This window comes from Pleurodeles waltl, chromosome 8 (genome assembly GCF_031143425.1).
Source record: "Pleurodeles waltl isolate 20211129_DDA chromosome 8, aPleWal1.hap1.20221129, whole genome shotgun sequence".
Taxonomy (NCBI): domain Eukaryota; kingdom Metazoa; phylum Chordata; class Amphibia; order Caudata; family Salamandridae; genus Pleurodeles; species Pleurodeles waltl.
The window spans coordinates 313,866,643-313,878,704 of NC_090447.1; the positions used below are offsets into that span (position 1 = coordinate 313,866,643).

At 46.3% G+C, this 12,062-nt stretch overlaps 1 protein-coding gene across 1 annotated transcript in view; it reads left to right on the forward strand.

The window, feature by feature from the left end:
* TBX19 (T-box transcription factor 19) overlaps positions 1 to 12,062 on the forward strand; it is a 217,059-nt gene that overhangs the window by 143,815 nt on the left and 61,182 nt on the right. Inside the window, exon 4 of the mRNA XM_069203128.1 lies at positions 6,623 to 6,684. Within this exon, the coding sequence (XP_069059229.1) occupies positions 6,623 to 6,684 (62 nt within the window). The remainder of the gene's footprint in view (positions 1 to 6,622; positions 6,685 to 12,062) is intronic.

Below are 12,062 nucleotides of genomic sequence, written 5' to 3' on the forward strand. Positions count from 1 at the left end.
CCTTATCCACTGCTTTCCACCCAGAGACAGATGGACAGACTGAACGACTGAACCAAACCTTACTTCAAACGCTACGTTGTTTATTGGCTGATTATTCTAGTGAATGGTTGGAAGCTCTCCCTGTAGCAGAGTTTGTTTATAATAATACTGAGCATTCAGCTCTACTTTGCTCACCATTCTATTTCTTGCAGGGGTATCATCCAAGAGCTATACCCATTTTGTTAGAAGATTCCCTGTTGCCTACAGTAACGGATAGACTAACGAGGTTAGGTGACATACAAGACAAAGCCAGGAAACATTTATTAAAGTACAAGGAAAGCATGAAAAGACAAGCAGACAAACACAGGTCTGAGGCCCCAATGTATAAAATTGGTGACAAGGTATGGCTCTCCACAAAGAACCTAAACATAGAGGGATCCCGAAAGCTGCAACCAGGTTTCATTGGACCCTTTAGTATAACTGCCATAGTAAACCCGGTAACAGTAAAATTAGATTTACCAAAAGAATATCCAGTACATACTACATTCCATGTGTCCTTGCTTAAGCCGTACAACTCAAAAACCCGACCTGAACCACCACCTCCACCCATACCAACTAAGGGAAATCTGGAATATGAAGTGAAAAGCATAAAAGACTCAAAAAGAATTAGTGGACGTCTGTTTTATTTAGTAGAATGGAAAGGATATGATGAATCTGAGAATTCATGGGAACCAGCATCATATGTACATGCCCCACAGCTGATTAGACGGTTTTATTTAAAAAATCCAGGAAAACCCCGTCCTGTAGGAGGGCCTTTGAGGGGGGCAACTGTTAGGGTTTGTACACAGCAAAGAGCATGTCCCCTCTCACTGCACTAGTGGGTTCTGTAATAGCTCCCTTTTAAACTTACTATTGAAAGCCTTTCTTGTTATCTCACCTTCCCCCCCCCCCTAGGCTTCTGTGTATGTTGTTTAATGTGCTGTTTTGTTTACACATTGGGCCTTGCTTTTACCAAGGCTTCTTTAAAACACTCCTCCCTAGGCCATGTGTTAATCCAACTCATTTGCATAATAACTGAAACTCTGCACACCTTTTAAGAACATGTGCAGCATGTGAGGACCACACCCAGCTCTTCAAACCACACCCAGCCCTGTCTATAAAAGGCATCCCCCGAGCCTCACCCAGTGCTTGTGCTCGTCTACCTCCCGCTTACCTGAGAACAGATCCCTCGGCGGTGGCACTCCTGCTCTTTACAGACTTTCATTGACTTCAATGGGCGCAGCTTCTGGCTCTTCCTTCTTCCGGTTTCCGGTTCCTCCTTGCTTCAGCCTCTCTCCTATGAGTAACCTGCAAAAGAGAAAGAAGACAAGGTTAGACTGATCAGTATCTCTTGCCAGCAACAAGTAAGTGCAAAACCTTTTATTACCTGAAAGAACTTTGACAACAATTTCTGGATTCGTGTATAGACAATTTGAAACGAAATACCTTCCACGAACATTGTGATTCAAACTCTTTGTTACAAGAATATTTTGCAGAACTTTGTGAAGCAAACATTGTTTTTTCTCATGGAACTTTTAAGAATCGAACAGTGGAAACCATTAACAGCAAGGCAAACAGTAAATCAAGGACTTGCACAAATTACATGCTGTATTTTGATGTAAAAGTACAGTATTTGTTTTATAGAAGATTCTGGAAATATGGGAAAAAAGTTTTACAGTAATAGAAAACACATCCCAGAGCTGTAACGCATTCCAAACCTGGAAACTAGAGACCAGGATCCAAGAGGTACTTTTAGAAGAGAATTTCTAATAAATAAAGGGATAGTCAGGAACCCATTTAGGAATAGGTTGCACTTATCTGTTCTTTGTTTATGTTTCATTAGGCACCAGTTTCTACAGAAGTCAGAAAGGGCCGCAGATTTGTGCAGCACTTCAACAGTGGAAACGCAAGAACGGTGTTGTCTCTCTTTTTTTTATTTTATCCACTTCCCCCCTTCCCTTGAGCTTCTGTTCTTAGTGCACTGTTTTAAAAACTAGTGTGCTGGAACAAGCAGTTTCAGGGTGGGGTCGGATTGTCTTCAACCTCCATCCGAACTGAACAAGAACTCAGGTGAGCTGGGCTTTGACAAGATCTCTAATTGGAAGAGGTTTGAATGGCGCTCCAGCAGCTGTCCCTGGGTAAGGCGCCAGGTGGCGATGGCTTTCCTGCGGAGTTCTATCAGACCTTCCCTCACCCAGCACTAGTTAGATGTGTACCTAGAAGCTAAAAACTCCAGGGTACTGCCTGAGTCCATACGTGAGGGTTATATATCTATGATGGTAAAGTCAGGGTCAGACAGTTCGGATCTCTCCTCCTATAGACCTTCGACCATGAATAATATGGATATGAAAATGCTTTATACAGCTCTAGCTCTCCAGTTGCGCTCAGTCATTAAACACTTAGGGCCGTAGCTAAGTCACGTTGCTGTGCTGCACTGCGTCACTGGGAAAGGGCCATATGTGCCTTATTTAAGGCAAGGGTATGGGCTGCCCAGCACCAACACAGGCACCCCTGCATTGCATGCTGGATTGTTTTTGTGATGAGGAGGACCTTCCTGAACAAAAACAATTCTTACAAGCATATTCCTCATGTAGCACACATGGAAAAAGGAAGGAACGTGGAGAAATAAAGATGTTTCTCCTTGTTATGCCTCTCCTTGGGAGGTGTATCTTTTAGGTGCATTCCCAGGTTTAACATGTTTAGTAAATCTGAGAATGCATCAAAAACTATGAGAGTTGCGTAGGAACACCCATGCAAGGCCCATGCAATGCCTCCCTTGTGCAGAGTAATGCAAGGCAGCAATTTGCACTGCTTTGCTAGTGGCTTTGTGTGGTTTCAAAAGTCTGACTTAGAGGTTTTCGTCACACATATACCACATTGGGTGGTGCAAGCATGACACAAGGTTCTCATAAATATGCCCCACAGTCCTTGAAGATCATTGCAGGTTCATATCTGGTCGTAACACTACTACGAACCTCTGGAGATTAACCAAAATATTGCATGAGGTGGAGGAAGGGGAGTAAGAACTCGCCATTGTCTTCATAGATATTGCCAAAGCCTTTGATACAGTGGATTGGCAGTACCTCATGCAGGTGTTGGGTGCAAAGAATGTTGGCCCTCACTTTCACTCCTGGGTGAAATTATTGTACACAAACCATATTGCCAGGGTGAGAGTAAGCAAACTATGCTCTGAGGCTGGCCTATTGGTAGAGGAACGCAACAGGGCTGCCCACTATCTCCGATCCTTTTTGCCATCCCCTTAGAGCCCATGGCCATTTTGATTTGACAGGAAATGGCACCATAGGGGATTAAAGTGGCAGATGCTACTCACCTGGTGTCTCTTTATACAGATGACTCCTTTTTTAATTATCAGCACCTACACAGTCACTACCCCTGCTGCCAGAGCACTCATACAGGTTTGGGGAGATCTCTGGCCTTTGGATTAATTATAAGAATGTGCTATCTTCCCACCTGGTATTCTACAGTCACAGCCTCCTGAGACCTTTCCAGTCCTCCCTTTCAGGTGGGAAAGTGATACATTTTGCTATTTGGGCATGACGGTGGGGCACACTACCCAAAAAATTCTTATAGTAAAATGTTATCAAGGTCATAGAGAGCCTCCGATGCTCTATTCAGTTTTGGAGTATGCTCCTACTCTGCGTCATGGGGTGCGTGGCTACCTCTAAAATGTTTTTTTTCTGCCACAGTGTCTTTACTGCATTCAGCTCAATCGACTGTCTCTCCCTGGATGTCTTTCGACAACTGACCACCCAACTTACCTCTTTGATTTGGAGGGGAGGACACAGCCGGATCACCAAAAACAATCTGTTACATACATTGGTGGAGGGAAGACTAGCAGTCCCATCTGTAGAGCAATTCTATTTGGAATCGCAGATACAGCATGCTGCACACTGGCTTAAAGAAGAGGGTAATTGGGAGAAGAAGGTATTAATGGACTCCTCCAGTGACTTGACGTTACCCCGGATCCTGATGGCGGGAGGAAGATACCTTCTTCTCCCAATTACCCTCTTGGGTTCTTCCCAAAGAAGTGCAGAATCTGATGAAACATACTGCACTTCTTTGGGAACGTACAGTGAAGCTGATCTTGAAAAAATTCCCCTTTACCAGGGAATTTGTGTTCTAGGACCTGCCACCATTCAGTACACTCGCAGACTCCGTGGACATACATACTCCCCTGCGAAGAAAGGGTGCAAAACGTTGGGGGATTTCTATCCCAATGAAGAATGTATATCCTTTGAAACAGCCCAGCACAGTTTTAATTTGGAAATAGGCCACTTCCTACAACATGCCAGGTTCACAGCTATAACTAAAGACATATGGACCTCGTTCCCAGCAGGTCCCAACACCTCACAAACATGTCGGCCTCTACTGGAACTGGGGGAGGGCGACATCTTGTTATGCACTTTTACAAGGCCATGTCAGTGGACAGGACACTTGAACAACCTCCCTTCAGAGCGGCTTGGGACAGAAAACTTGGAATACACATTAAGGACGCAGGGTGGGCAAGAATGTGTGGCCTGATGAAGTCTATTTCAAGTAAAGACAGATTCAAGCTAACATACTTTCATTTTCTGCATCACACTTACATAACACCTATAACTCTTCACAAAATGGACCCTTCAAAATGTCCACATTGTCTCCGCTGTCAACCCAGCCTCCTTTTTGCACCTACCTTGGCATTGCCCCTGGTCTAGGCCTTCTGGATGAAGGTGGTCGAGAGGGTGACGGCGGTGGTGACTATCCCTTGACCGGCAGACCCCATAACTTGTTTCTGGGAGACATTTGCCATAAAAAATGATCAGAAATGGTCTTCCAAATTCTTACATTTGCTAACCAAACAGCGAGTCTCAATAACTTGGTTGGGTATAGAGGGCCCTGGTCTGGAGCACTGGGAAGGTGATGTGGCCGCATGCGCATCAGCAGAAGAAATGAGGTTTAAAAAGTGGTGCAGAGCAATGATAAATTGAGCGAGGACCTCGAGACTTAGGGTGAGCTGCTAGCTGCGTTTTTGGACCCCTCGGGTTACCAGCGAGTTTCAATAATTGATTGTGATGATTCCTCTGAGCTTAATAATGATTACGTTTTTGATTCCCTGTGACCATGTGATGCCAGTATCCCATGTGCTGCATACGAGTAGGTACTACCCTATGTATCTTGATTATTCACAAAATATTTTGTGGGATTTGTGCTATTTCTCTCTGTGACTATGTTCTCGATGGCAACAGTTTATTGTTGGTTCTTTCTTTTGGTATTAACACCAATAAACTGTTAAAAAAACTGTTAAAATATGCATTCAGATTTAAGTAATTGGTAAAACGTGATTATGCTGTAGTGAAATTGTAGTATGCCTCCATTCTATGGTAATTGTTTCGATATTAAACACTGCTCAATTTGACGTCGAGTTATATTTGCTTGGCACTTTGTGTGAACAGACCTGTTTTCTGGCGGCTCCCTGTTACATTTACATTAGTGTTCATTTCCTCTTCCTCTCTCTCTTTCTCTGGAAGTCGTAAAAGACTAAAGAGTGTTGTTGTGCAAAATGATAGTGTCCCTCCCTGCAGAAGGTGATGAGGGCTCCTTGAGTCTCCCATAACTCATAGTTATTCATCGATCTTTTGCTGAATAGGTGCCTTCTAAATTGCTGGGGGTGCCTGAAGGGTTGGAGGCTTCCCTGCAACGCAGGTGGAGTGCACAGGCCTGCATGACGCCCCTGAGACTAAAAGTTAATAACCTGGAATGATATGGAAGAAGGCACAGGAGAGAAAGAGATCGAGAGGGAGAATTAGGGAAAGAAGAGAACAAGGAAGACTAAATTATCCCCAAATTTGACCTTATTTCCTCGAATTCTTAGGGCCTGATTTAAGAGGCCCTAGCCCCACCTTACCGCTGCCATAGCGTAATTTTTTCGACACTTAGGCGGCGCTAAAGTAGCTTTATACACACGCCATATTTACAAAGTGGTGCAATGCATGCATTCCACCACTTTGTAAACCTTGCGCAAGGGGGGGGTCCCCCGTTAGGAGGGCCGAAAAAATGGCGCAAGGAAATCTAAGAGATTTTCTTGCGCCATTTTGTTCTGCTCTTTTAACGCCTGCTGAGAGCAGGCGTTAAAAGGGGGCGTGCCATTGAATACTGTGGGCCCTGATGTACTCTGCAGTGTACTCCTGCAGAGTACATCAATAGTGTTAGGAATTCTGACACTATTGCCTCCTACCCTGCGCCATGATGCACCGTATTTTAAATACGGTGCACACATGATGGTGGTAGGGGGCGCTAAGGAGCGCAAGGAAAATGGAGCTGCACTGGGTGAAACGCCATTTTTTAAAAATCAAGCTCTTAATCTTCCCCCTCCCGCTCTTACCAGTCTACTCGCTCTTTTACCTCTCCTTGTTACTAATATTTTTTCGAAACAAAGTGGGTCAATCTACTCGACCCCTTCTAGTCCTAAAGGGAAAGTATTGCTGAAAGCCAGTAAAGTGGAGAGTGCACTTATGCATCTATTAGGAGTCTGGTGTATGAGCATATATTTTCTTTTTGAAGTGTGCATTGTATTATTTAATACCATTTTTCTTCTAAATTTTAGATAACGGCTCTCAAAATCAAGTACAACCCTTTTGCCAAAGCTTTCCTGGATGCAAAAGAAAGGTGAGTTAAAAACTCTTTGCACTTTTCACTGGTCTGGAGATTGGAGAAGAAATGGCAAGCACTTTGGGGGTCATTATGACCCTGACGGGCGGCGGAGGCCGCCCGCCAGAGTTCCCCCACCAAAATACCGCTCCGCGGTCGAAAGACCGCTGAGGGTATTTTGGGATTTGCCCTGGGCTGGCGGGCGACCGCCAAAAGGCCGCCCGCCAGCCCAGGGCAAATCATCCTTCCCACGAGGACGCCGGCTCAGAATTGAGCCGGCGGAGTGGGAAGGTGCGACGGGTGCAGTGGCACCCGTCGCGTATTTCAGTGTCTGCATAGCAGACACTGAAATACTAAGTGGGGCCCTCTTACGGGGGCCCCTGCAGTGCCCATGCCATTGGCATGGGCACTGCAGGGGCCCCCAGGGGCCCCACGGCACCCCCTACCGCCATCCTGTTCCTGGCGGGAGACCCGCCAGGAACAGGATGGCGGTAGGGGGTGTCAGAATCCCCATGGCGGCGGAGCGCGCTCCGCCGCCATGGAGGATTCACATGGGCAGCGGAAAACCGGCGGGAGACCGCCGGTTTTCCGCATCTGACCGCGGCCGAACCGCTGCGGTCAGAATGCCCTGCGGGGCACCGCCGGCCTGTCGGCGGTGCTCCCGCCGACCCTGGCCCCGGCGGTCTCTGACCGCCGGGGTCAGAATCACCCCCTTTGTATGTAGTTTTCTGGTAGCTGTACTCCTTGCAAGCACCTTTAGGGCCATATTTATACTTTTTGATGCAAAACTGCACTAACGCAGTTTTGCGTAAAAAAAATTAGCGCCGGCTAACGCCATTCTGAAGCGCCATGCGGGCGCCGTATTTAATCAATGACGTTAGCCGGCGTTAGCCGCCGGCGCTGCCTGGTGTGCGTGGAAAAAAACGACGTACACCAGGCAGCGCCGGCGTAGGGGGATATGGGGCTTGGGCGTCAAGAAATGGGGCAAGTCAGGTTGAGGCAATTTTTTCGCCTCAACCCGATTTGCGCCATTTTTTTTCACTCCCAACCCCCATAGAAATGACTCCTGTCTTAGCAAAGACAGGAGTCATGCCCCCTCATGGTCATTGGGCATAGTGGCATGTAGGGGGGCACAAATCAGGCCCCCCTATGCCACAAAAAAAAACCACTTACCTGAACTTACCTTAATGTCCCTGGAATGGGTCCCTCCAGCCTCGGGTGTCCTCCTGGGGTGGGCAAGGGTGACAGGGGGTGTCCCTGGGGGCATGGGAGGGCACCTCTGGGCTCCTTCAGAGCCCACAGGTCCCTTAACGCCTGCCTTTTGCAGGCGCTAAAAAACGGCGCAAAAGCGGCCGTACGTCATTTTTTTTGACCCGCCCACTCCCGGGCGTGAATTTTGCCTGGGAGTATAAATCCGACGCACATGCCTCGGAGTCGACTTTTTAGACGTGAACGCCTACCTTGCATCTCATTAACGCAAAGTAGGGGGCATATTTATACTCCGTTTGCGCCGGAATTGCGTCATTTTTTTTTACGCAAAACTAACTCCATATTTATACTTTGGCGTTAGACGCGTCTAGCGCCAAAGTCCATGGAGTTTGCGTCATTTTTTTGCGTGGACACCTACTTTGCGTTAATGAGATGCAAGGTAGGCGTTCACGTCTAAAAAATCGTCTCCGAGGCATGTGCGTCGGATTTATACTCGCGGGCAAAATTCACGCCCAGGAGTGGGCGGGTCAAAAAAAATGACATGCGGCCGTTTTTTAGCGCCTGCAAAAGGCAGGCGTTAAGGGACCTGTGGGCTCTGAAGGAGCCCAGAGGTGCCCTCCCATGCCCCCAGGTACACCCCCTGTCACCCTTGCCCACCCCAGGAGGACACCCAAGGCTGGAGGGACCCATCCCAGGGACATTAAGGTAAGTTCAGGTAAGTGTTTTTTTTTTGTTTTTTTGTGGCATAGGGGGGCCTGATTTGTGCCCCCCTACATGCCATTATGCCCAATGACCATGCCCAGGGGACAGAAGTCCCCTGGGCATGGCCATTGGGCAAGGGGGCATGACTCATGTCTTTGCTAAGACAGGAGTCATTTCTATGGGGGTTGGGAGTGAAAGAAAATGGCGCAAATCGGGTTGAGGCGAAAAAATTGCCTCAACCTGACTTGCCCCATTTCTTGACGCCCAAGCCCTATATCCCCCTACGCCGGCGCTGCCTGGTGTACGTCGTTTTTTTCCACGCACACCAGGCAGCACCGGCGGCTAACGCCGGCTAACGTCATTGATTAAATACGGCGCCCGCATGGCGCTTCAGAATGGCGTTAGCCGGCGCTAATTTTTTTGACGCAAAACTGCGTTAGCGCAGTTTTGCGTCAAAAAGTATAAATATGGCCCTAGGTGTCCACGCTAAAAAATGACGCAAACTCCATGGACTTTGGCGCTAGACGCGTCTAACGCAAAGTATAAATATGGAGTTAGTTTTGCGTCGAAATTGCGTAAAAAAAAACGACGCAATTCCGGCGCAAACGGAGTATAAATATGCCCCTTAATATGGAAAATGATTATAAATCTTTCGCCTTGAAGACAACGAAAGGATAAATGCCTTGTGCGTTAGTTTTAGTTATAAGCTGAAACAGCTCTAGTACTCTCCCCAGAGCTTTTGTAAATAATACATTAACCGTCATATTAATAATTTTACATAGGCCCTCACTACAAGGTAGGAGCAAACACGTGGAGAGATTTTAGGTGGCCGGAATTACTTTTATGACTGGACTGGTGTCTCCATACATGTTTACTCCCATAAAGAATAAAATCCCGTGGCATCGGTCCTAACTGTGTGGACCCGGGTTTACCAAACGTAAAGCTGCAATTCAATACCATTTCAAAAAGGTGTGACTGACCTTGTCTGAATCCATGGTTATGCCATAACGTGGGCCTTTTCCCAACACATTTGCCTATATCTAGCCCCTATAAAGGACTAGAAAAAGTTTAAAACATGCAAGAGAAAGGCACACCTGACTTAAAAACAGCAACTAGAAAGTCCTATCTTTGGCAAAAGCTAAATCTTGTAGGAGCTGATTGGGGCCAAGATGGGGAATTGCATCTTCAATTTGGAGCAAGAAATGCAGTTTGGAGAAAGAGACGTAGGGATTCCCTTGGCCCATATATGGTCATTACAATCCAGCCGGAGGGAGGATGTAAATGATTCTGGTGCTAGCGGTTCTGGATGGCAGGATTGCCATTCTCAATCCATGGCAACAATGCTTCGTGTTTCATGCAAGCAAGTCTGTATTAAAAGCCCCAAGGGATAGTGTGATACCAATTCTACTAAATATCTAAGTCAAAGTGCTCAAACAAGGGGTATTTTTTTCTGTTGTCTGGAGGACTGGGACAAGCTTCTAAGATCCTCAATTAAGGCACACCATAGTCTGCTACAGATTATCAATTTGCCCCACTCCAGACTTTTTTCACCCTACGTTGGAGGCTACTTTGGAAAAAATACAGATATGTATAAGTCCACCAGGAAGAGCTGTTTGACTAGAATCTCCTGCCTTGCTTCGCTGAATACAACTGATCCAACTCAAAGAAACTCAGATTTGCAAACTCCTTTCACTTCGTGAAGTGTGACACACGATCCTCGATTCTAACCCATAATTAATGCATAGATGTACAAGACTACTCCATGTAAATAAAGTCTGCTCTCTCAAATTCACACTTAGGGCCTTATTTACGAGGCCCATGTGCCACCGGAGCGTCACTTTTAGCGACGCTTTGGTGGCACAATGCCCTGCTCCATATTTACAAGGCAGTGTTAAGCCACTTTTTGTGGATTAATGCCACCTTGTAAATAAGGCCCTTACACGCATCACTTAGCATGAAAGAGACATGCAATGGTTGTTGCTTTGGGCCTTCCTTCCCAACACCTACTGCATTTTGAAGCTTCCCAAATTTACAATAAATCGTAAACCTGAGGCAGCACCAAAAACAAACACTACCCCAGGAGTGGTGTTAGTATGCTGCAACGAGGAGAAATACTTTTATTTCTCCTTGTTTTTGCTTTTTCTATGTGTGCTGCATTCTTCAGCACACAAAGAAAGAGCACAGAAGCCATCAATGATTGTTTATGTGCAGGAAGGTGTTCCTTCCTGCACATTAACAGTCATTAAATAATAACAATTTACTACTTCTATGTGTGCTGCATTCGGCAGCATACATAGAAGTAAGAAATCGCCATTATTGTTTATGTGCAGTAAGGGACACGTTCCTGCACAAAAACAATCATTCTCTGCACTGCAGGCACCCTTGCACTATGGTGCGAGGGGGCCTTTTCTGGCTCTGGGCAGCTAATTTTAGCATCAGCGCTAGGGGCAACACAAGGGTGCACTGTATTTTCGTTAATTCGGCATGTCCCTTCGTTTCTGAAGTGACGCAGCACTGCCAATTTGGGCACAGCATCATGCTGTGCCACTTTCTTGTAAATGAGGCCCTTAGTGTGGTTTGGTGAACAGGTAGAATTTATCGTGCTAAGTGGCCTTGGCAACAACTGACTGTGGTGAAGTATAAAAAAAAGTGTAATACCCTATATCTAGCAATAGCTGATGGATTTTCTGACATGTGTTCAGCTAATCTGTAGTGGTGAGTTCCACTTATACATACACCTCCTTTTTTCACTTTGATTTGTGCTCACAGCCTGGCAATTTCCAATTACAATCTCCCCATTCATATAGCCTACTCAGAATTATAGTGACAGGAGTTTTCCTGATTAAAACCAGGTATATTTCTAAGTATAGCCAATATTTCAGGGAATGTCATAATTAAGTCACTAACCAATCAATCATTCAATCAAGTGGATTTATATAGCACAAATAATCACCTGAGAGGGTGTTCAGGCGCTTGAGAGTCATGATGGTTCAGGTGACTCAGTCGAAACAGCCAGGTCTTGAGTGCTGTTGAATTCCAGTACAGAGGTGGAGGTCCGTAGCTGCAGAGGGAGTTTGTTCCAGGATTTTGCCATAAGGTAGGAAAAGGAACATCAACGGCTGTTGCTTATGTGGGTGTGGGGGGGTGCTTCTGTGGATGTGGGGGGTACAGTGAGAGGTAGGAGGAGGAGTAATTGTCTGGTAGGGTAGTGGAAGTTCAGGTAATGGTTGATGCAGGCTGGTGCTGGGTAGTGCAGTGTTGTGTAGTCACGGATCATTAGCTTGAACTAGCATCTCTACTGTATGGGGAGCCAGTGGAGTTTTCTGAGGTGGGAGGTGATGTGGGTCCATCTGGGGAGGTTGAGTATGAGTCTGGCAGCAAAGTTATGTATGGTTTGGAGTTTCTGCATAAGGTGAGTGGTGATCCCAGCGTAAAGTGTGTTGCCGTAGACTAATCAGCAGGTGATTAGGGCCTGTGTGGCGGTA